General features: G+C 37.8%; 2 protein-coding genes across 2 annotated transcripts; one reads left to right on the top strand and one right to left on the bottom strand.

Annotated features, from left to right (window-relative positions):
- The first annotated feature begins 3,609 nt into the window (after positions 1–3,609).
- On the top strand, positions 3,610–14,654 carry LOC115928354 (acetyl-CoA acetyltransferase, cytosolic-like). Its single transcript, XM_030995533.1, has 8 exons — positions 3,610–3,779; positions 6,656–6,846; positions 7,466–7,591; positions 8,563–8,680; positions 9,304–9,570; positions 10,706–10,860; positions 11,602–11,712; positions 12,234–14,654. Exons 1-8 carry the CDS (start codon positions 3,734–3,736, stop codon positions 12,402–12,404), a joined length of 1,185 nt encoding a protein of 394 aa, XP_030851393.1. The 5' UTR covers positions 3,610–3,733; the 3' UTR covers positions 12,405–14,654.
- A 614-nt stretch (positions 14,655–15,268) lies between these two features.
- On the bottom strand, positions 15,269–19,598 carry LOC579020 (histone deacetylase complex subunit SAP18). Its single transcript, XM_779155.5, has 3 exons — positions 19,472–19,598; positions 18,352–18,458; positions 15,269–17,119 (listed from the first exon to the last, which is right to left on the bottom strand). The coding sequence occupies exons 1-3, from the start codon at positions 19,550–19,552 to the stop codon at positions 16,756–16,758; spliced, it is 552 nt and encodes a 183-aa protein (XP_784248.2). The 5' UTR covers positions 19,553–19,598; the 3' UTR covers positions 15,269–16,755.
- Between the last annotated feature and the right edge of the window lie 4,231 nt (positions 19,599–23,829).

Below are 23,829 nucleotides of genomic sequence, written 5' to 3' on the forward strand. Positions count from 1 at the left end.
TGTTGTGCTCTTTAAAAAGAGGACACAATAGGGGCGGCGCAATTTAAATATCAAGGAATGTATTAGAGTTTATTTCTAAAATGAAATGAAAGGGCTATTTGACTTTCAAGAGCGATAAAAACTCTAATCCATCCCTTGAAATTTAAATTGCACTGCCCCCCCCCCCCCCCATTCAGTGTGCCATTTTCAAAGAGCACAAAAAGGCTTCAGATTGAAGATGCCATCTCATAAAATTGTCTATAAGAGAGAAAGGGGTTTATTTCGAGAGAAAAAATGAAATGAAAGGGCTATTTGACAAGAGCCCTTTCATTTCATTTTAGAAATAACCTCTCTTCCTCTCTTTTAGACAATTTTCTCTCTTGAAAGTCAATATCCCTTTCATTTCATTTTAGAAATAACCTCTTTTTTTCTCCTAAAGACAATTTCTCTCTTGAAAAGGCTCTGCCAGGCCCCTCAAGCTCTGCCATGTTGTATGGATCTATTAGAAAGCAAAATAAGCCCACTCAATAATTGATATATATTAAAACGTCATAGCGATTCATCCAAATAAGAAATCCACGTAAGAGGTATTTTGAAAGTTTTAAGAAAATTCTTTCAAATTCCAGGATATTGGGTGTTCTTTTTCAGGAAACTCTATTTAAACTAGTGGAAGCACTGGTGGTTCTGTTTTTTTTTAAACTGTAACAATTCTCCTTGGATCAGATATAGACCAAAAACAAGCCTCATTATCTTCAGTATACAAGTGTCATTTCGGACCTTACAGCTTTCATAGAAATCGCTTCTGGACCGTCAAAGAAAAAGTTTGAGAACCCCTGGTCTACGCATTATACACATCAGGACCAACTTGACAACTTGACAAAAATTTGAGGGGGGTTCGACCCCCCCCCCCTGCTTACGCGCCTTTTTTTTCTACCTCTTTTTTCCTTCTCAATTTTTTTGCGTCGCCAATAGGGGGGGGGGCACGGCCGTTTCGGCCCACCCCTGGATCCACCACTCTTTTTAGGTGTAAGAAGTACCCCATTTTCACCTCTGATAATTACCCATTGTACTTTGACACGGGCTCCTTTTTCTTTTCTAATAAGTGTCTTATCCCTTTCGATAAGTTTCCCCTTTTCCTCTCATCATTACACGTGCCCCTAATTTCATATCCCCCAAAGGTCGCTCGCTTCGCTCGCTTGCATTTATAGTTATAATTATGTCACTTATCAAAGGTCTTTTCCGTCTGCTGTTATGAGAATGTGCTTATAACCCCATCAGGAATGGGTTTTTTCCTCTTTATAAGATGTAATAAGATGGAAGGTACTCAAATTTGGTTTGAACGGGGGTGTGCGGCTGAAGCGTCTAAACCCATACCCATTTGTAAGGGTCATTTTGGCAGAAGATGGTACCCATTATTAGGGGACTTTGGATGAAAAGGTGAAATGATTTCAATTGTTTATGCGGGATTTCGCATTAGATTTAGATTTACCACGTGATTAGGATAAACATGTATATAAATTATGCCTCTTTTTTTCATGTTCACATATATGCATACAAAACTAAACATATTTTATATTAATTTCATTTGTAAAGAGAAAAAGTGTAATTATTCATGATATAGGTTTTCCCGGCCAATTTCGTCAAAGCAGCGATCAATTTCACTAACGTGCATTCATGTTCGAGCAAATTTTCTCCACTCGTTGCTTCCCTGTTTCATTTTTAAACTTTTTGCATTCAATTTCGTTTCGAGTCACCGAATTTTCGAAACAAGCACATTCAAATTAACGTTTGGTTCAATCAATTTGGAAATGCGTTAGCGTCATTCAATTTCGCCAAAGTTGAGTGGGAGGACAATTCTTTGTCGAATTGCGGTTTCATTTTCGTCTATGGGCAACCTCTTTTGCAATCGGGTCATTCAAATTAAAACTAGACCTCATAATTATTGTACGAGGCTCGATGTTTATTCGGATATTCACTTTTTCATGTTCATTTGTTTATTATTTTTCTCTACGATCTTTTCTGACATGATTTCACATTATACAATCTTCTTATTTGTCTGATATATTTATATTGCATTCAATATTTTCTCTTTCTGTCGATCTTTATTTTTGATGAACATTTCTTTATACAGTCATGTCTTCATATCTTTCATTATAAATGAGGTTATTTTTTAAATGTTTTTTTTTTTATCAATCTGGATTGAGTGGGTAATCTTTCTTTCCTTTCATTTCACATATTTTTCTTTATTCATCATTGTATTTTGTTTCCATCATGGCCATGTCTAAAGCTCAACTCTACCGCTGTCCAGGATCTGTGTATAATTATATAGCTTGTTCTTAGAAGAAGAAGAGAAGTCACAAATTGTGCGCCTTCTCTGGGGACAGTTACCTGTGTAATGACATATATCTGCTAACGAATACGCATAATCATTCCTACTAGTAAACTTAGCATTAAATTATTCAAACAGAAGTATATTAAGTGACAAATTAACATCAAATGAAAAGCAATGCACAAATGTCACATATGGATGACTAATCACGAAATTGAATGCTCGAATACATACCACCGTCTGTCTGGCGCGAATTTGAATGCTCTTTGCACGCTTTTCTAAATTGAATGCTCGTTTTGCACTTCTCCGTGACAAGAGTATGAAATCGCATGCTACTAAATCAAATTGAACGACGCAATTAGCTTTTTGAATGTTGATCTACATAGTCATTCAATTTCGCACGAACTTGAATGAACGTAACGTTAATTCGGATGCTAAGTTTACGAAGTTGGGCGGGAAAACCTATAATATAGTTCCTGAGTAGCCATACCCCTAGAATTATATTTTTAATTAATTAATTTTTATTTTGATTTCCGTTTCGGTTTAATAAAATTTGGAGTGGACTAATAAGGCTATTATTATTATTATTATTATTATTATTATTATTATTATTATTATTATTATTATTATTATTATTATTATTATATACCTTGGAAGTAGGCATTTAAAGTTAAAAACTTATTTGCCTCTCGTTGACATTATTATTATTATTATTATTATTATTATTATTATATTTCAATTTGTTGTTGTTGTCGATATTGCATCAGTAGATGTGGATTAAAGATAATGTTACCACTCATATTTTCATACTTTTGTTGTGATTTCATAACCACTTTACAGTTATATGCAGTGTATATAGAAAAATAACAATAATAACAAAATATACACAAAATGAAGAAAAAGATGAAAATGTAATAGGCCTACTTTCATGGAACTGTATGGTTGCATGTGATGTGAGAAAAGGAGAGATAGGTCGAGAGAGACTGGTATTATATGGGGGATAAAGCGAAAGAGAGGGAGATATTTAATTAGCAGGGACTATATTTTCACGATGACATGTATTTTGCATCATCATAATCCCAGAGTTCTATTTTTTTTTTTTAAATCCCCCTAGAAAATTGAAACAGACAGATAAGAAGTATAATATTCCCCGGGGTCTATTCCTGTCCATCGATCTTTGACTTGAGCTGAGTGGTCCAAAGTTTTGTGTCAAAGGTCAGTCTCGGACGATCTTTACTAGATTGATTCAACAGGCTTTTCTTGAATTCATTCATTTCCCTATACGAGTCAATACGGATCACTTTTATTAAAACAACTGGATTCTTTTGTGGCGTCAGCTGTGTCTGCAGAACGTTAAATCTCTACTCAAAGAGTGCTTTTACTTTAGATAATTTGGTTTCACCGCAACGAAATACATCAGCCATCATGTCTGATCCAGTTGTCATCGTTTCTGCCGTTCGCACTGCCATTGGTAAGTGAATAAAGAGCGAATTCCGCCCATCAATTTGTCACGATTCGCCGCCCGCCCGTGTACGGTCCCACTCGCGAAGAATTGTGTGTTGTCATGGTTGTAAGTGTGTAAAATCCACGCCCACTTGACTACAGCCTACAGGGTGTATCTCGGTCCCGGATCTCGGTTGACTGGCCAGCGCTGGTCTAACTCTAAGGGTTCATGTTCGGCTTCGATTGCGGGTCCCCAGCCAGCGCCCAACTACGACTGTATTTAGGGGAAGTGGATGTCAGCCTTTAGAAACGTAGCATGGTATTAATTTTGACTAACTTCAGACAGGACTTGCCATGTCATGAGCAAGCAAATTGTGGGGTGTCCAACAAATTTTGTAAATTTGTTGCACACATTTTTTTTTTTAATTCAAGAAAATAGAATTGTGAATGTGATATTTGATTGATGACCTTCCTCAGTCATGATCACATATGAAAATATTAAATATGATATTAATATCACCAAGTCTTAATTAGCACCCATAATAGGGAGGCCAATGCCCGGGCGTAAGGTTTCTACACCTACGATTTGTGCGCTCGTCGCCCACTTCAAAAAATTAGCAAAGGGAAAAAAATGATGTAAAAATAAAAATTGAAGAAAATAAGAAAAGAAAATACAATTATACATTTCACAACATACCTATAATCACGGATCTGTAACAGTCTTTCACCATTTGTTGACAATCTTGCAGATTTTGACGTTTTTTAATCCAATTATTGTGGTTGCAGACGACCTTGACGCGCTCGCACCACCGACTAAGAAAATCCTAGAGGGCGTAGAGGTTTGCTCACTAAAAACCTTCTCATTGGCAGAAGGTAGACCCTAAAAATATGGGATCCGTTTTGAGTAAAGAACTTTTGATAGAGATCAACATTTCAGATGTTCACAATTGCCACTTCTAACAACTAGAAAATATAAAGAAAAAAGATTATATCTTTTTAAATACAGATTTTTACAAACTGAACATTCGAAAGTAGATAGAGCTAGAGTACGATGTTTCTGTCAATCTTGCGTTGGTTTGAGCCCTATAGCTACATCCATCTCAAAATGAGAAGGAAAACTGTGAACAGTGACGTCATTGTTCGCGCCAAAAATAATTAAAGGGTATTGCGACATATGTTTGAGCTCCGGTCAGATCGTGCGCAAAGCGTAGTCTTATTTATAGACCCTAGTACCTTATTCTCACAGCACTAGATACGAGTGTCGTGCAGTAATGTATGAGAAGTGTTAAAAAAGATATTTCAGTAAAAAAAAAAGTCTACGTGAGCAGTCTATACTCCAATTGAGAATTGAAATGAAAGCCATGATTTGAAGGTGTGTGTTGTATGATACATGGTTAGTGAGTGTGTATGTTACGTATAGCGAAAGGGAGAGAGAGAGAGAGAGAGAGTGAGAGAAATATTAGTACACGTACGTTGCATGGATGTGCGCTATGATTGTGTTCGCTGCAAGATGGATGTTAATTGGACCTCGTAACTTCTCGATCGTTGATAATAAGGAATACTCATGAGGAAATCAAATTATTGGAATACACATCTAAGGTAAATATCAATGAATTATATATATTTCTTTCCTGCCAATTTTGATACCTCTTCTTCATTTTTGAACCATCGTCTTCGGCTCGTAGTAGTAGAAGATGTAATCGTTCGCACATTGATGGCTGGATTTCAGCCTGCATCGGGGCTTGCCTGTGTCAGTGTGTACGTGTGCGACCGATTCAAGGCTAGCCGCTGTTGAGTGATTGCACTTTCGCGCGAAGTTTTAAACTTCATCATGAACTTTGTCCCTCGGGCCTGTCTAATTATGAACGTAACTTTGCGACATGAAATATAATTGTTTCAAGGCTCTTACGTACGGATAGGCGTAGAAGGAAGCTGGATAAAAAGAGCTGGATATTGATGGAACTTCTGGAGTCGGCAGATGGGTGGATTTTCTTAGTGAAAGTAAATGCTTTCTTTTAATCTTAGTTTTATTATAAACAAATTAGTAATTAAAAAGTTAGATTTGGGCATTGGCCTCCCTACCCATAACCCTGTGTGAAGAGGCAAACAAACCCTAAATTAAAATGTGTCCGAACTCGTCTAGTGGACTCTTTCTTCTCATACAAAGTACTTTGAAATTGGTCAAATATTTGAAATAAATTATGAGATTTTGATATCGGAGTGATACTGATTTGCTTACCTTCCACGTGTTCCTGATGATATTGATAAGTTGTACAATTTATATTACAAAAACGATAACCTCTTAGTCTTACGAGAGTTCGCGATTTTGATTCCGGTTGAAATGCAAAGACATGCAGTATAGGTCTACACGTACAAAACGATTATTGCTTTGCTAATGTGATACTTGCTTTACGATAATAGCGATTTGTGTTTAAAGTTGCGCACACAGGAAGTTCGCTAATTTAAGAGAAATCTGTGCGTGCGTCTTTGTATTCTGAATCGTTATTATCGTAAATAACTTTCACATGTTGTTTCTCCCAGCGATAGTCTCAGTAATCACCTCTGTCCAAAAAAGATAAATCACAAAAAATCCTACCCTGGAACTAATTCCCTTGTACAAGACATTAATATATGTGTGCCTGTCTCAACAGAGGTGTTAGTTACATAGGTACCTGTTAGGATGCAAAAGTTATTGTAGTTTGCTCTGCATTGTAAGAGTCTGTAAAAGGGGGCGTGGTTGGAATGCTCTCCTGGGAATTTAAAATGTGCATACATTGTGTGCGGGCATGCCTGAATCCAATAACCGGGGTAATTATACATGTATTTCTGTAAAGTGCTCAGATACATTGTCGGGGAATAAATGCTACACGATAGATGTTTCATCATTGCTTCTATTGTTTATAGGTAGTCTGAATGGAGTATTGTCAACTGTAGCAGCCCATGATCTGGGAACCATAGTCATCAAGGAAGCCCTGCAAAGGTCAGGGGTCAGTAGCAGTGATGTGTCAGAGGTCATCATGGGTCAGGTGTATACGGCAGGTCAAGGCCAGAACCCTGCCAGACAGGCCAGTGTGAATGCAGGGATACCAGTTGAGGTGACTAATGATTAGGAATATTGGTTAGAGGTCATTTGAAAGGTCAGGGGTCATTGGTGTGTCAAGAGGTCATCATGGGTTACACCTTGGTCCCCATTGCATATATATTATTGAGATTGCATCTTTGCCATCAGTATTAAATACCATGACAACATCACTTGACAACCAATGAAAATACGGTATTCAGAAATGGAACAGTTACCATCAATGCAAAAAGGCCCAGGTCAGGTCAAAAGTTTTTGAAGAATCAAACAATCAAATTCATATATATGCAAGCCATCATGGCTTCAAGTTCAAAGTTGATTGCAGTTGTCCTGAGCATCTGTAGTGGTGGACAATTTAAATTTGGATAAGAAATTTGGCTTGAAATTGACCACATACTATGTGTGCAGGAAAATATAAATCAACATGGGTATCTGTCCTCCTCATATTTGAAAATTGAAAAGCTGATCCATTTAAACTGATTTTTAAACTGATTTTTAAACATGTATTTCTAAATGCTGACTAACACCTTTGATGTACAGTACCTTTTATAAATGGGGATATAAATGTATTGCATGGCATTGTCGCCTATCGGAATTTAATTACAACGTTCTCGGTATCTTCCTATCATTTGCAGGTACCAGCAACTAACGTCAACATGCTGTGTGGTTCCGGCCTGAGGACAATAGTACTAGGAGCACAGGCGATCATGTGTGGGGACTCTTCCATTGTGGTTGCAGGGGGTCAGGAAAGCATGAGCCAGGTTGGTAATGGTCCATGAATAAATTCAGTGTCAGGAAGCCAAGCTATCATTATCTTTGAAATGTTTCAGGGAAGAGGGGGCAAGGAAGCGGCATAAAAAAGTGTGTAGAAGCATCATATAATAATTCATTAAATATTCGGTTACAAGATATCATGAAAACAAGAGTCTCGATTGATATGAAATGCAAGCATACTTTTTTATCACAACTATGGAGGCTCACTTATTGTGTTCAGGAGGAGCATTTAAATAAAAACATAAGAGTTTATTAGGTTTTGATCATGAAGAGTCAGAAAGTATGAAGGTTCGAAGCCTTATGAGATTACATAGGAGTATTTTGCATACAGAAGAGACTCGTCTATTGTGGTTGGGTATGAGTCAGATGGGTGATAATTGATGTCTATATAACTAAAATCAGTTTCATACAGACCCACGTATCGCTATCTTTGAAAGCTCATACATCAAGTCAAGGTTGGGGTCATAAACCATGTTCACATTGAGTTCATTAGATTGTTGTTGCAACTAGCCAGGACATTAGAAGGTTAAGGTGCTTTTTAAAGCCCCACTGAACTACTTGTAGCTACTTGCTTCCTCTATATAGAAAATAATGCCTAAGCAGTGCCCTTTGGTCCCCCATGATCCTCTTTTTCTTATGTTAATTGAGAGCTGAGTTGATGAGATAACCACCTGTCAGTGACCACACTGGGTGGTCTAATCCCTCCTGGCCAAACTAGTGCAGACAGGCTTTAAGGGGTCTCTTTTTATTTTACTGAGTGTGTATAAGAGACTCTTTGACCTAGGATTTATTTTGTTCAAGATATAGGTGAGGATTTGGTTTATTGTTGGGTCCAGGTTGACTGATGTTAGGAATTCAGTTAGCCTAACTCTATGAAGTCCACCACGACGCGTTTGACGATGAAGAATATGTCATAGATCCATGATACGTATGTATTTCATTGTTTGTTCTCCCTCAGGCGCCCCATGCAGCCCATCTTCGTAGCGGTCTGTCCTTCGGTGACAAGCCTTTGGTGGATCTGTTAGTAAATGATGGCCTTATGGATGCATTCAATAATTACCACATGGGAATTACAGGTATATAATTGGTACTTAAAGACCCTATCCAATGAAAATGCAACTTGATCTCAATAGAAAGCACAATGAATGTAGAATAGAATTTAAAGGAATACAAAATATGTTCTCTTTCAGTATTGCATAAAAGAAACGTACAGTTGACAAGTGACAACATAACATGTGAACCTGATCAGCTCGCCTATGTAGCTAGCTTTCCGTTGATGTATAATGCATCTATTTCATTTTTTCGCTTTCGACATGGTCTTTAATTGTCCCATCAAGTGAATGTTCATGTACTCATGGTGCATTCACTCAAGATCTACTGTATCTTCTTCAATTGATAAGGTGTTGAAGGAAAAAACATTCAAATTTATTACAGAGCTTCATGAACCTTGCATAAATGAAACCTATCATGGAATACAAAAAGAATTTAAAAAGCTGCAAACCATTCCTATTTGGGAGAAATGATTCATATTTTTCTACCTTAAAAGAGAACTCTGTATTCTTCATCTTGTCTGAAACATCTGTATTTAAAAGCTTGCCAAATGCAATATATTCCTTATTCTGTCCTTGGAAAATCCTCATTATGCCTCAGAAAGTTGTATGGAATAACATTATTTTGTGAAAATTACCAATTTTGACAGCTGAAAACCTGGCCAAGAAATGGGAAATCACACGTGAACAGCAGGACCAGTTTGCTCTGGGGTCGCAGCTCAAGGCCGAGAAGGCCCAGACAGAAGGCATCTTTGCTACAGAGATCGTCACTGTGCCGATTAAGAGCCGCAAGGCCACGGTAGAGGTCAACGTTGACGAGTACCCAAGGAAGGGGTCAACCATCGAGGGGATGACTAAACTCAGATCGTGCTTTATCAAGGATGCAACGGGAACGGTTACTGCTGGCAACGCATCTGGTAAGCCCACGTTGGTCTTGACCCTCCTGTTACTTCTTCTTCTTTTTCTTCTTCTTCCTCGTTAAATGCTACTTCATGCAACGATTACGCACTGCAGTGTGGTGTGCCATGTCCAATGTGTGTGTAGGCATCAATCCAGGTGCAAAATATATACATATAAAGTGATGTGCTGTTAAAAACGTGGACAGCGATGTGCTGCCATCAGTTGGTCGCTTCCTTCCATGTCCCTTCCATACCATTTTTTCTTCCTGACTGAGGTTTGTTCCCAGGGGAAAAAGCTTCATACAAATTTCATTTAACAAAGAACAAGAAGCCGTGATTAACTTGTGAAAGATCATGTATGACAATCATTCAAAACTTCAGTTGCCGTTTTCGACAAACTGACTTTGTCAGACCCTGGTTTGAAACTGAGTCAAAGACCGGTCCCCAGATGTAAATAATTAAATATGATTGATACACGTCTCATTGCTTGATTTTGGCTGATCTCAAGCTTTTTCATGTATTTATTTCAGGTCCTTTTCAGGCAACATGTTGTAGAAAATGTGCAGGGCTCAACATGTTTTAGCCCTTTTTCAAGTTTAATGAGTTAAACCAACTGGTGTCTATGATGTCTGTAAAAACCCGATTTACAATCACTCACACAGACACTAAACTTTAAGAAATGCAGAAAAACCTATTTCAACAATGCAGAATTAAGATCTGCCAGAGTACATTTCCTACTTCCTTGGAAGAGGTTCATCTGATTGGTAGTACTTCCATAAATTGCCTACTCGTTGCTGCAGGCATCGTCAATACTGATGTTTTATCGCCACTAGCTGGGGTAGTAGAACAGTCCAAGATAGAGCCATCTATACACAGAGTTTGGCAAACCTGGTTGGAGTTGGAGACAACATGGCGACTACTGCTTTGTTGAGCAAGCACAAAACAAAAGAATATATGCCATGTTGTCACCCAGGGAAACCAAGTTGGCCAAACTCTGTATATAGATGGCTCTGGTCCGAGAGAATGGGAATGAACAGTCATGATAGGTTAAAGTGGCCCATGTCGTGGTTCATGACTTGGTCGCGTTCTTTCTAGATATGCACTACCTCCCTGATCCATCTTTTATACTACTTCTACTATTCCTCTTGTCCAGGTATCAACGACGGAGCAGCAGCAGTGGTTCTCATGAAGCTCTCCGAGGCTCAGAAGAGGGGCGTGGCACCTCTAGCAAGGATAGTCTCATGGGGCCAGGCTGGGGTGGATCCAGCTATCATGGGGTCTGGTCCTATTCCTGCTATCAAGAAAGCTGTAAGTAGATCCATCCCAGATTTGTATCTGGTGGGGGAGGGGAGGGGGAAGGGGAGAAGATTTCTTACTGCTCAAAGCATTATTATCTAGGATCATTTTTGTTGTCCCGAATGGTCAAATGAATTGTAATATTGAAGGTGCGGGGAGTTAGATACCTTATGGTTGGAGAAGGAGCTCTGTCAAATATCAGTCGTTGGGCAGTATGAGGCCTAAATAAAAAGATGTTGAGGTGCCAAAAATGGGTCGGTCGGTCAGAAATCTCTTTTCTTTTTTTTAAATTTCTTTTTCAACTCCCTCTTTTCGCTGATATTTTTCGGTTTTGAATGCCTTAAAAAAAATTCTTTTCTACAAAACTGTTAAAAAAAAAAAAATTTAAAAAGCCGACCGTAGATTTCAAGATTTTAGGGTCGGTGACAAAGGGCAATACAACTTTTTTTTTTTAGAACTGATTGCAGGGGGCCTTGGGGAGAACAGAATGATGAGGCTACCCTTGATGAACAAGGCATATTATTACTAAAAAGTTGTGCAACAGGTATGAAATCTCTGCATTTACACCTAATCAGACCTTTTGTTGTTGTTGATAATAGTGGTCATGTGGTCATTCAGGACCTCATTTGGATAGAAGCTGGTCAGTGCCTATCTGGACGTCAATTAGAAGGGCTTGCAGCTAAAGTGTAGTAATTAGAACAGAATGCATCACTCATATTTACTATTCTATTTTTTGTTCTTTTCATTCCATAGCTTGAGAAAGCAGGCTGGAGCCTTGGTGATGTTGACCTGTTTGAACTGAATGAGGCGTTTGCAGCGCAGTCTCTCACAGTCACCAAGGAGCTTGGTATTGACACCTCAAAGGTAAATTTATTTTCAGGGATGAACATGCTGACTTTTGCAGTATATTTTACAGAATATAAGCTTACCGGTATCTAAATAGACTGAAATGCACTTATGAGAGCAAGGCATACACGTTAGCATGGATACATTTACTAGTAGGTGAAGAATACCCTTCTTAAGACCAAAGTTTTATCATGAACTTATAAAAAATGAATTCTCATTTTTGTTTACTGACTCATCATTCATATATCTTTTCTTTCTCTCTCTCTCTCTCTCTCTCTCATTCCATTTTGTACACCATTTCTCTGTCCCTGTTTCTCTTATGGACTTTTATATTTCTACCTTTTATCATCTCTTGTGTATCCCCTTTTTGTTTATCTTTCTCCTTTGTTCCTCTATCTCTTCTCTCTTCTCTCATTGTCTTCATCTCCCTCTCACTCTCTCTCTCTCTCTCTCTCTCTCACTCTCTCTGCTTCTCCCTCCCTCTTGCACACATCCCTCCCCCCCCCCCCCTCTCTGTATCTCTGTCTCTCTCTGTGCAGGTCAATATCTACGGAGGAGCCATAGCCCTGGGCCACCCCTTAGCCGTGTCGGGCACCCGCATCGTCGTCACCCTACTCAACGCCATGAAGAGGACCAATGCCAAGAAGGGCTTGGCTGCACTCTGTATCGGGGGAGGGATGGGCATTGCCATGTGTGTAGAGACTGTATAGTCGGGCAAATAACAGTCTCATTCAATAAATCAGTTTTTTAAAATGTCCTTCTTTTGTGGGAATAAATTCCCAAGTTGCAAAGTGTTTGAAGGTAGTATCAGCCATTTGCAACCTATGAATTGACGGTCAGAGAAATTTAGTTAAGATGATTAAATAGAATGTTTAATTGATTAGCCTGAAAGTAAGCTCCAAGCAAAAAATTCTTGAAGAAATGAATTTGTAGGAATTGGTGAGCATTTTCAGAATAAGCTTTCTCAAATATACCTAAAGCAGCTGAAACCTGAATATTAAAACCACCCAAGCAGGTTTCCATAGCGTATGTTTCAATGCGAAACACTCGAAAGGAAGAAAAATTAGCGAGTCTTTATAGACAGGTGGTCTTTCTATACAGGTGGTCACTAAAGCAGGTTTTACTCTTTTTTTTCATTAACCATTGAAATCTTATGCTAATCCATGAAACACCGAATTGGCCGATGCTACCATTGCACTATATGTTGATATGCTGCATTGCCATTGAATTTAGAGAGGTAACCATTTAAGCTCAAATTTTAAAAAAGAAATTAAAGAGGGAATGTCTATTTCAACCTTCCTCCTTCCAACAGACGGTGAACAATATTCTTTGATTTCGAACCAAACATAACTTAGATAAAAGAACATGAGTATATATATATATTAAAGTAATGTATGTACATATTCTTTTATCATTGAAAGGAACCCGCATACGGGTCTCCCTTTGATTATTTTTTGTAACTCTATTTCACTTTTTTCCTGTTGATATATAATGTACTTTATCATGATTTTAATGACAACTCACTGAAAATGTTCTGTTGAAGTATCTGTGTTTTTTTGTAAATTATGAAATTTCCAAAAATAATAGATTGTAAATGCTAGGAGAATGGTCAGTATCATATATTTTTTCTATTTTTGTTGGACAATTTGTTTTATCTTTTGTTGTTGTGGTTGGGTTTAGTTTGTTGGCTCTATTCATCAATTTTGATGATTTCTTTCAGACTTTGTGTGAAAGGGCGTCTTGCTCTCTCTCCTGCAGCTCTACTTAATTTTGATTTCATGCCTACACTTTATGCTTTCAGGAATGGGGACCAATGTACACAATTTTGACATATTACGACATTTGTGAAAATGTACATCTGTTTATCTGTGTATGTCTGAATGAAAATTAATGTGTATTGAAAACTTAAACGGACGAAGAGCCAGTTGAAAACATGGCTGGCAGAAAACAAAATATAATCATGGTTTATAATAATTTCTTCCTTATTCAAGAGGAATAAATGGAATAATTTAGCTGGCTTCCTGTCGTATCGAGGTTTGGAAGTTATCTTTGACCCAAAGTGCTATTATGGTAATGACTGCAGTGTATATCAATTATCAAATAGTTGTACATATTACTGCATGAACCAATTATATGAGCAGGGTAAAGGAGAACTACTGTAATGTTGTTTAATATAAAGGACACCATCTTAACAGAACAACCTCGTTATTGTGGAAAACTTTCAGTGACAATGTAGTTTTGCTAGTCCGCTCTCCTTGTATTCTATTGCTTCCTAGCCTTGATTCAACAAGGTTTCCCTATTGCAAGGTAGTTACCCTTGTGACTAGGATTTTACTCATTTAAACAGGGTCATTTTGCAAGGCTACACTTGTTTGTATTCCTTTATTTTGTATCTCGGATATAACAAGGTTTTGGTAAAACAAGTTCATTCCTGATCCCAAGGAGTTGATTAAATGAGGTTCTACTGTAATCTCTTGGTAGCTGTGATATTAGCTATCTGTATTAAATTACTTGAAGATCCAACACAAAGGAGATACATTAATCATGAGAGTGTAGATGCATTTTTGCTAAAATTGTGTAAAGACAATTTACAAGTGTATTGCCCTAAAGAATTTTAAACAATGTGCAATTATTTAAAAAAGGAAACTATAATTACACAGTAAAATGGATTTCATACTATGAACAGTTCTCTGTGTATTGTTTGTAAGAGATGTGTCACCCCAACTCAGGGTAGGAGAAAGATTTTTTCATTTTTTTCAATTCAGTTATGAAAGTATATATAAAAGTTGAATTTAGAGCTTATGAGGCATTATCTGTGGTGACGTATTCGCTTATTACTAAATATTTAACTTTGTATGAAATTTCAACTTGTAATTATGTATTTGTCAATTTACAGAGGATTGTATGTCATTTGGTGAAGGGTAATTACGGTACTTGAATAAAATTCATGCTTTCTCATACTTCAGTTGATCAATTGTGTATTGTATAGAGTGGTGAAGTGTGACGTCATCAAAAATATATTTTTAGAATTTCTCAATTTTTTCTTCATATTCCGAAAGAACATCCAAAATAATGGCCAAATGTCGAAAACCAATTGAATATGTTAAGTATTGGCTGAGATATGACCATCTGAATGAATATATGTCCTATGGGAACTCAGTGTTATATGCTCTGGCTCCTAACCATTAGGAGCCAGAGCATATAACACTGAGTTCCTATGGGGAGTATATTTATTCAGATGGTCATATCTCAGCCAATACTTTAACATATTCAATTGGTTTTCTACATTTGGACATTATTTTTGGTGTTCTTTCGGAATATGAAGAAAAAATTGAGAAATTCTAAAAATATATTTTTGATGACGTCACAGCTTTGGTACTCTATAGTGTTCTCATAAACCAAAATGGATAGATGTGGGGAATATAAATAATACTGTTCAATGGTTGACAGTTTCTTGAATACAAAGACATGTAATGAATGCAAAGGAAATTAGCTAGCACTACACATGGATGGAACAAAACCTAAAAAATAAAGAAAGACAAAATGCAATTTTTAGTAATTTATAATACAAAGATTTATTTACAAGTAGATGCTCACAGCTATCATCCTCAACATTTGCAGACACAGAGAACTTTAAGTATTAAAAAGTGACTATACAAACAAGAACTAAAAGAAAAAAGGATTTACATTTTAATAGTGAAAATGCCAAGGCATGTTAAAACAATTTTAAAACAATGTTAAACCTTCTGCTTGTCGTTAATTTTTTGTAATACAAAAAAAATTACAAATAAAGACCATCAGATAGTTAAAATGCCAAGTCCACTCTATTTGTCATGTACTTCAGTTCTATCAAGCTGGACTATGAATCTAGTTGGCTTGCATCAGAGAATAAGATATTCTAGGGATGAGTTACATGTTCACGGTAAATTTCTGAGACCAGAATAAAACAATACTTTAAAAGCCACATGGCCATATATGTCCTAGTTTATTCCAAATGCAGAATGATGCACTGAAATTTACATCAAAATATCCTATGTTATACACAGGCATACAGCTAACATCCTTGCCCAATATGAATTGTTAAAAACTCTTAATCTTGGAACTAGAACAACTTTTGTACACCTCACTGTCTAATATACTAAAAATAATCACTAAAGTGAAGGTTTTGGAGTCATGAAATTTACTGATTGAATAGCTGGTACATAACACAAATACAGATGAGGAATGGAAAGTAAAAATCTTTTTAAAATATGAACCATTTGGTAAACAAACAAAAATGAATCACACCTGCTTCAAAATTTTTCCAAGATATTTATGTTTGAAGACAATTTGTTACACTAGAATACGATTTTTCATTCTGAAATAATATACCCTAGAGTAGATTGAACCAATGTTGGCGATTGCCTAGAGCAGCCAAGACTCAAATCTTCATTCAATCATTATGTAAAATTCAGAATTCTGTAAGCAGCAATAAAAGTATCAACACCTATAATCAATTCATGTCTTTGCAAAGAGATTTTATCTTCTCTGAATAATACATCTCTTCTATTTTCTTGACTTTCAATGTATCATACCATGTCCAAATGTACATGACATTGCTAAATGTCAAGGTCATAATTATAAGACATTCTATCCTGCTTGTTCCATTCACATAACATCTTTTTTCCTTCCCTTTTTTATAGCATTTAAACAGATCTTGCTTACATGTACTTCTGTACCCCAAAAATACTAAAACAATCTTTTAAAAAAATTCTTATTACCCTTGGGCCTTGACTGAGAAAGGATATCATTTCTTGAGAGCCACAGGCGTTAACTCTGAAGAAAAGTATGATTTCCAATGCCATACATGTAGGCCTTCCGTCTCTTGACAGACGATTTGTGTGATTTTTGCCATTACCATGAGTCAATGTCAATGCTAATACCTTCCTAAACTTCCTTCACACTGTCTCCTCGTCTCCCTAACCTCAACCTCCCACCCGACCCTTCTTGTCCCCATCCCATGACTCTCTCTCTTCCTGTTGAGTGTTGACCCACTACCTACTACTCGTACCACTGCATCCATCACCGCCCCCAGCCCCCTCTCCTCCCCATCCCCATCCCACCGCCTCCCATCCCTCCTCCGCCTCCCATCCTTCCGCCTCCTCCCATCCCTCCCCCTTCACCTCCTCCGAGCCCACCCCTCGGGGGCAAGGTGATGGCGATATCGATATAATCACCAATGGTGAAACTCTGAGATCCCAGGGTGACGGAATCGTCCGGTCCCTTGCGCCCGGAGCACGTCATCCCGATCTCTCTCATCTGGTAGGCCTGATTGCGTCTGGGATGAGGGTGGACGATGGCAAAGTCAAAGTACGTGCCTCGCCGCCGAGCGTCCGGGTTGACCTCCTTCACGAGGCTGGATAACTCTTTTAATGTAGCATCCATCCTAGGAAGAAAACGGAACAAATACAAACAATAGAATGAAAGGCAATATTCTGTTCCTGTATAGTGCATAATACATAATGAAATAACGTCTCTCTGCACTTCCAAAGAGCTTTGGAAATTATTACCCTAGCTTTAGCTCCGGCTTCCGTTATCAGCGCACAGCGCATTTCAAGGAATAATCCTACCAAGTACTAGGGTTGAGTGTGGCAAATGTAGATTAATGCCTTGCCAAAGGACATTAGTGCCGATACGGGACTCGAACCATGAACCATGAACCAAAGCACAGAAGACAAAAGCTTTCTGTATCTAAAACTCCTGATTTCCAACACATACAGTAGTACCTGGCTTCTCATCACAGCATCAAAGTCTGCTTAAAATTAAATCAGTTGAGTCTGATTTCAGGTTCTATTTCCCCTAATGTGAGGGTACTGAATTTTGGTAATACTTGTCGTCATTTCTCTCAAGTACATCCTTGGCCATTGCCATGGTAACAGGTTGCTTATTTACACAAATGCACATGCTTTATTTAAGTTTCTTACCAGTCCGGTATAATCAAACTATTAAACTCATTATTTGTTATTGGTAGAGTCTGATTTCATGAGCTATTTCCCCTTATGTGAGCTATAATTGTTGCCAATTTTCTCAAGTACATATTTAACCACTACCATGATACCATCATACCATGGTAAATCATTATTTCTAAAGAAAGTAATATACTAGTATAATTAATTGTTACTGTTTTGCTGCAACAGGTTTATGTGATAAATTCACCAGCTCATTTTGGAACAGGGTTTAAGTGCTAAAAGTAAAACCATTCACAGGGTTTTTCCTTTATAGCATGAAAAGTGGCCCCATAATTATTGGTTTCCCATATATTCTGAACAATAAAAACTCAAAATATGCCTGAAACAGAGTGGCTACAGTCAGACAAAAGCTTTGAAACTGGCACCTCTGCATTAAGCAAAACTGTTACAATACTCAACTTACGGGGTCTGCCCGATAGTCGTAAGGACGGCTATTTATAAAAAAACGCTATTCATTTAGTCACACATTATGGATAGCGGTCCTCATGAATAGTGGTCCTTATGAATGGCGGTCCTTATGAATAGTGAGGTAAATTGTCTATGGTTTGCTCGCTATTTGTAAGGGATACTATTCATTTTGTCACACGTTATGGATAGCGGTCCTTATGAATAGCAGTCCTTACGGATAGCGAGCTTGACCCCAACTTACCATGTGTAGATCTGCAGTTCATTGGCTGGGACTGTGCCTCTAGAAAACTCATGTTCCTGGTGATGGCGATTGTTACTACAGAACACCCTCAATAAGAGTGGACATGTCTGTGGAAGAGACAAACGGCACAAAATACAGACATTCAATACAATGTGACTTGAACTGAGTTTACCTAGATTGAGACTTATATTAGTACTTGTATTATTTTGCTGGGTGTGTATGTGTGTGTAATTGGGTTTTAACAGATGTGTGTCAATCAGAAATTATTATTTTAATACGTCTGAGGACCGTCTTTTAATGTCACCATCTGAAAGACGTGACTCAGTTTCAAACTTGCATCCTCGGCTGAATCAGTTTGTAACTTCCATTGATAGCTGGATTACGGGTGCACGCCACAACACCCTGTGGAACACTGGTTCTTATTTAAACTATTGCATCTAATTCATTTCATTTCCAAAAAATTGTTATTAAATTCTCGATCATGACATCATTCGTATTTCACTCAAGTCACGGCGTGTAGACACTAGAGAAATAGAAATTATAAATATGATCAAAATTATTCAAATTTAATTTAGAAGTCATCGAGTGGCCCTGGACTGCTGGAGGAATTCAACAAAAGAAAAAGATGTAGACTATTTAGGTCGTAGGGCTTTCAAATTTTAGCATTTATGGCATGCAAATTTCAGTAAACCAATTCGAAAGAAAAATCTACAAGGCACAAATCAAAGTTTAGAGAGTCCTCAATTTTTTATTTTTTTTGTGTCATAACAAAAATGGCAATAATTCGATTTGAGTAAGACTTGCATATTAGGCTCTACGGTACATTTCTACTAAAGAAATACACACACATACACACATATTCTCATGTACACTCGTACCATCTTAAATATTAATTGCGAGTGGAGAAAGAGGCGGAGTATCGACCCTTTTTTATGGCCCGTGATTGGTACAGGGTTATAGTACATGAAAGACAACATATGGGACTACAATATAAAATGTTTTTAAAAGCTAAACACATTACCAATATTTGGGGGCTTTTTGCGTCCAAAATTTGCAATGTATTTCCGCCAAACGCTCATACTAATTTTCAGAATAATCATACGATGCATTTTTAGCTTACCTTTTCACGATCTATCGGGTTTTCTGGCGCTGGAGGCTTGTTATCGACCTCTGTGATCCGTGATACCACGTGAGACGCCATCTTTGTCAAGATTGTAATTATCGTTCCAGAATCTCTCTAGCCTCTAGGCTAGCTCTAGCTCTCAAAACAGTTTTCAAAAAATTAGATGCTTTATCCTTTCTTTCATTTTTCCTTCCGGTTTGACTTTAGAATACCTCACCGATAGGGTTTATGTTCATGAACGTCCACCACCTAGGGTTATAGTTAGCAGGACATTTAAAGGCCCACTGCACTACTGGTAGCTACTTGCACCCTCTATATAACAAACAATGCCTAATCGGTGACCATTGATCCCCCATGATCCTCTTTTTCTTATGTTAACTGAGAGCTGAGTTGATGAGATAACCACCTGTCCAGTGACCTTGTAGAGTGGTTTAATCCCTCCTGTCAACTACGGCAGATAAGCTTTAAAGTCTCACCTCCCTGCTTATAGGGCTAGAGTACCGAGTCAGGGGCGGAGCCAGCCGGCGGCAGGGGAGGGCAGCAAAAGAGGGGGCCCAATTTGTGAGAAAAATGTTTAGCGAAACATCCAGTCGTAAGCGGGGGGTCGGGTAAATTTTTTTTGCCCTCGAAAATTTGAAAATCGCACCCCCCCCCCCCCCGCCCTTGAGCACCAGGGGAGCTAGGGGGGCCCGTCGTCTATTTTTGAACAAATTAAGGTAAAATGAACGTGTTTTTACCTGTTTTTTTCCTCAGGGGGGCCGCACACCCCCCCCCCCCCTGGATCCACCACTGGCTAGATAATCGGGTAATTTTTTTTTGCCCCCGAAAATTTGAAAATCAAAAAAATCCTCTAGATGGCCATGCATTATGGCTCAAGGCATGGGCACACAAAAGATTTTTGTTCATGTTGGAAACCGGGGTAAAAGCAATAAATTATTGAAAATTTATTGCATTTTCTTTTTTTTTTTAAATTATGGAAACTGCCTCTTACCATAGCCCCCGCTGTGTACAGTCATGGTTCAGTGACAAAGCAATGGCCTCGTAACTGAGGCCCTAGGATCAAAATCGTGTCGATGTGCTATATTAGTGCCCTTTTGTGGGGCATTAATCCTCATTACTGTCATTTATGACTTAAGGGCATAGGTCCCCTAGTTGATAAGCATGTTAGCATACACATGCTTTAGCAGTCCCGCAAAACACACATTGGCAAATTATTATTCAATAAAATCTGAGAATGTATAATATACTATTATCTAGATCTATTATTTTTAAATTATTTTTAAAATAATTCTATAAATTAGGGTAAAACTTAAATATTCCAACTTTATGAGTGACAGTGTAGGAAGCATCTATTGAATCGCTGATCTAACGATAATATTACCCGTAGTAAAAATAAAAATGGATAAACTGATTAGGATTAGTTTTATGAGTTTCATCTAAATTTCGACATTTTCACACAATAAATTTTTTTTTTTGTTAAATAACATTTATATATTTCTTGGTATTCACAAGTTTTCCATGAATTGTTTTCAATAATATGTAAAAAGGTATTAATAGTCTTATATTTTCAGCACTTAAATAAAAAAAAAACGTTATTGACATATCAAGCAGTTTCATATTTCTACGACCGTTAGGCCTATCTCTTTACATTTCTTATTTGTATTTGAAACCAAACCTTTTGTTGAAATAAGGGAAAAAATTATTATATTTGGCCTACCATGTCTATACATAGAAAAAGTGTGACTTACATATAATTATGTGACAAATTGTCCCAATAAACCCAATTGGGGAGAAACTTAAATACTTCACACACACTGAATATATATACCGGTATATATATTAGTTTATCATATAAAAAGAAAATATTGCCGCATTAAATGGATCAAATCAGAGCTCTATACTCTATAATTTAGAACAGCCAAGGAGTTGGAACAGAGTATTATTATAGTACACCAGGAAATACTATAGGCCAACTTGTAAAACCGTTGACAGCAAGGCGAAATACAGGTGAAGGGCCGGGAGGGGGGGGGGGGAGGGTAGTCGTCAAAAATGAAGAAGTGACATTTAAACCATGACTACATAATTAAACCTACATTATGTGTGGTATTGGCGTAGATAAATTTTTTTCTTTTGTAGGATTTAAACAATTTTTTTAATTTATTCATTTTTCCTTTCCGGCTTCTTATTCTCTTTATTATAGCTTTTTTTTTCTATTCATTTATTTACTGAATTCGCCCTGTCTGGGCTGGCATGACAGATTGAAGGAATTGATTGTGAAATTACAATTAAGAGAGTTTACAAGATCATACTAAAAAAGATGACGATTGTTGGTGGTGCGGTGATGACAATGATCTCGATGAATCCGATGATAATACGGCGGAGCAGCTATAATAATTATAAGTGCGCAATTTTCTTGTCATCCGCCCGTCATCCGATGGATCGAAAGAAGGAGGAGGATCGAAGAGGAGGAAGATACGAGGAGGAGGAAGGCGAGGAGGAGGACGATGGGGAGGAGAGGTGAATGAGAAGGAGAAGGAGGAGGAGATTCTTAGTCTTTGTGATTACCATTAGGCCTTTGAAAAAAAGATGTTGTATTGCCCTTTAGGTGCCAAAACATGGGTCGGTCGGTCGGAAAACTTTTTTTTAAACTTTTTTTTTACTTCTCACTCTTTGGGCTGATGTTTTTAAGTTTTGAATGCTTTAATATTTTTTCTTCTCTTAAATACGGTTTAAAAAAAACTTTTTTAAAAGCCGACCGTAGATTTCAAGATTTTTCCCCCGGTCGCAATACAACATTGTTTGTTTTTTTCAGGCCTAAAGATTTAGAGCCATGGACGTGGTGTATGCACTGAAGAGGCAGGGTCGTACATTGTACGGCCTCGGCGGCTAAGTGATTTTGTATTAATTGAAATGTTTTATTAACGTTCACTTATTCAAGCTTCTAAGTTATTTCAATATAATGATTATCGTTACTGAAGCAATAAAATGCAAAGTGACCATGTTTGAAACCGTCATCTGTTTGAGTGAGCAGATTTGTTCGCAACACACTTGGTGTTATTATATTAAAGCTGTATAGTATATCCTGTACTGAGTCTATTATCTCAATTAATATCCATCCCGTATAAACGGGGCGATTCCCCTTGTTATTTTCAAACGGCCATTACAAATTCATTTCCAGTGGCGGATCCAGAGGGTCTTGCGCCCCCTACCCCGTGCCCCTTCCATTCTGTAGCTACGCCACTGACTAACACCCCTTGGATATCAATCAAGATCAGTCCTCGCTCTAGAAGATATCAGTTCCCGCGAATCATCTGTACATCCTCAATGCGTCTACTCCTCATACAGAACGCGAACATCGCTCGGAACTCCTTGAGCCGCCACCAGTAGATGATAGAGTTTGCGATCCAGTTAACGCAAATCATTATATCCGCAGCATTAAAAAGACACCCGATGTCAACGTCAAAACTAAGAAAGGCCCAGTTCATCCACGGACAGATCCAGCAAAGGACAGTAGTCCCGAAGACAAGACCGAACGTACGGAGCACTCTCTGATTCTCCTCCTTCCGTTCCCGGGTGATGTTGCCGTCGCAAGGTACCATGGCAACCGATCGGTAAATGAAGACGTAACAGAGACCGGTGATGATGGTGGTGGCCAGGGATATACACAGGAGAAAGATGGAGATGTGGTCGGCGACGGTGATGACGATGGTCGAAGAAATGGAGAGCGATAACGCCCACGTCCCTACGCAGGTCGCAATCAAGCGCGGTGTCGTTATGATATTGAGGGCGCCGAAAGGGTCTACCCGGATAGTGATGAATTGGTAACCGGTCACCAAAACGATGCTCAGAAGAGATACCACGGAAGATCCTACTGATAATATCACAAGGAGATTTTCCATCTGAAGGAACAAATATTCAATGAAAATTTGTAACCAAAATTTGAGAAAAAAATATCGAAAAGAAAAAAAAAGAATAAAAATGGAAAAGAAATGACTCACAAAGTTCTGGGAGTTTCATTCTTGATTGTCCGATCTCTTGTCCGAGTAGCCAGTTATTAAAAGAGTGTTTAGCAGAGAATCCGTATGATTAGCTTGTTTCTAACTGAAATAATAATGATTGAAATTCTTTGAGAATACAGAGCTATAGGCCTACATACAATTTACAACAATGACATGAGTACAAAGACGCATCAAATTATATGAAGCAGAAAAAACCTCTGGGTCACCCTCATCAAAAAAATAGACAAATCAGAAATAACAAGACCGGTATAGAGACAACTGATAGATAGAGCAATATACTTGCACTGTCACTGGCATATTATAATGCATGGTATAATAATGCATGACCCCTCGCAA

The sequence above is a fragment of the Strongylocentrotus purpuratus genome, unplaced genomic scaffold (genome assembly GCF_000002235.5).
Source record: "Strongylocentrotus purpuratus isolate Spur 01 unplaced genomic scaffold, Spur_5.0 spur5_scaffold_21, whole genome shotgun sequence".
In the NCBI taxonomy this organism is placed as follows: Eukaryota; Metazoa; Echinodermata; class Echinoidea; order Camarodonta; family Strongylocentrotidae; genus Strongylocentrotus; species Strongylocentrotus purpuratus.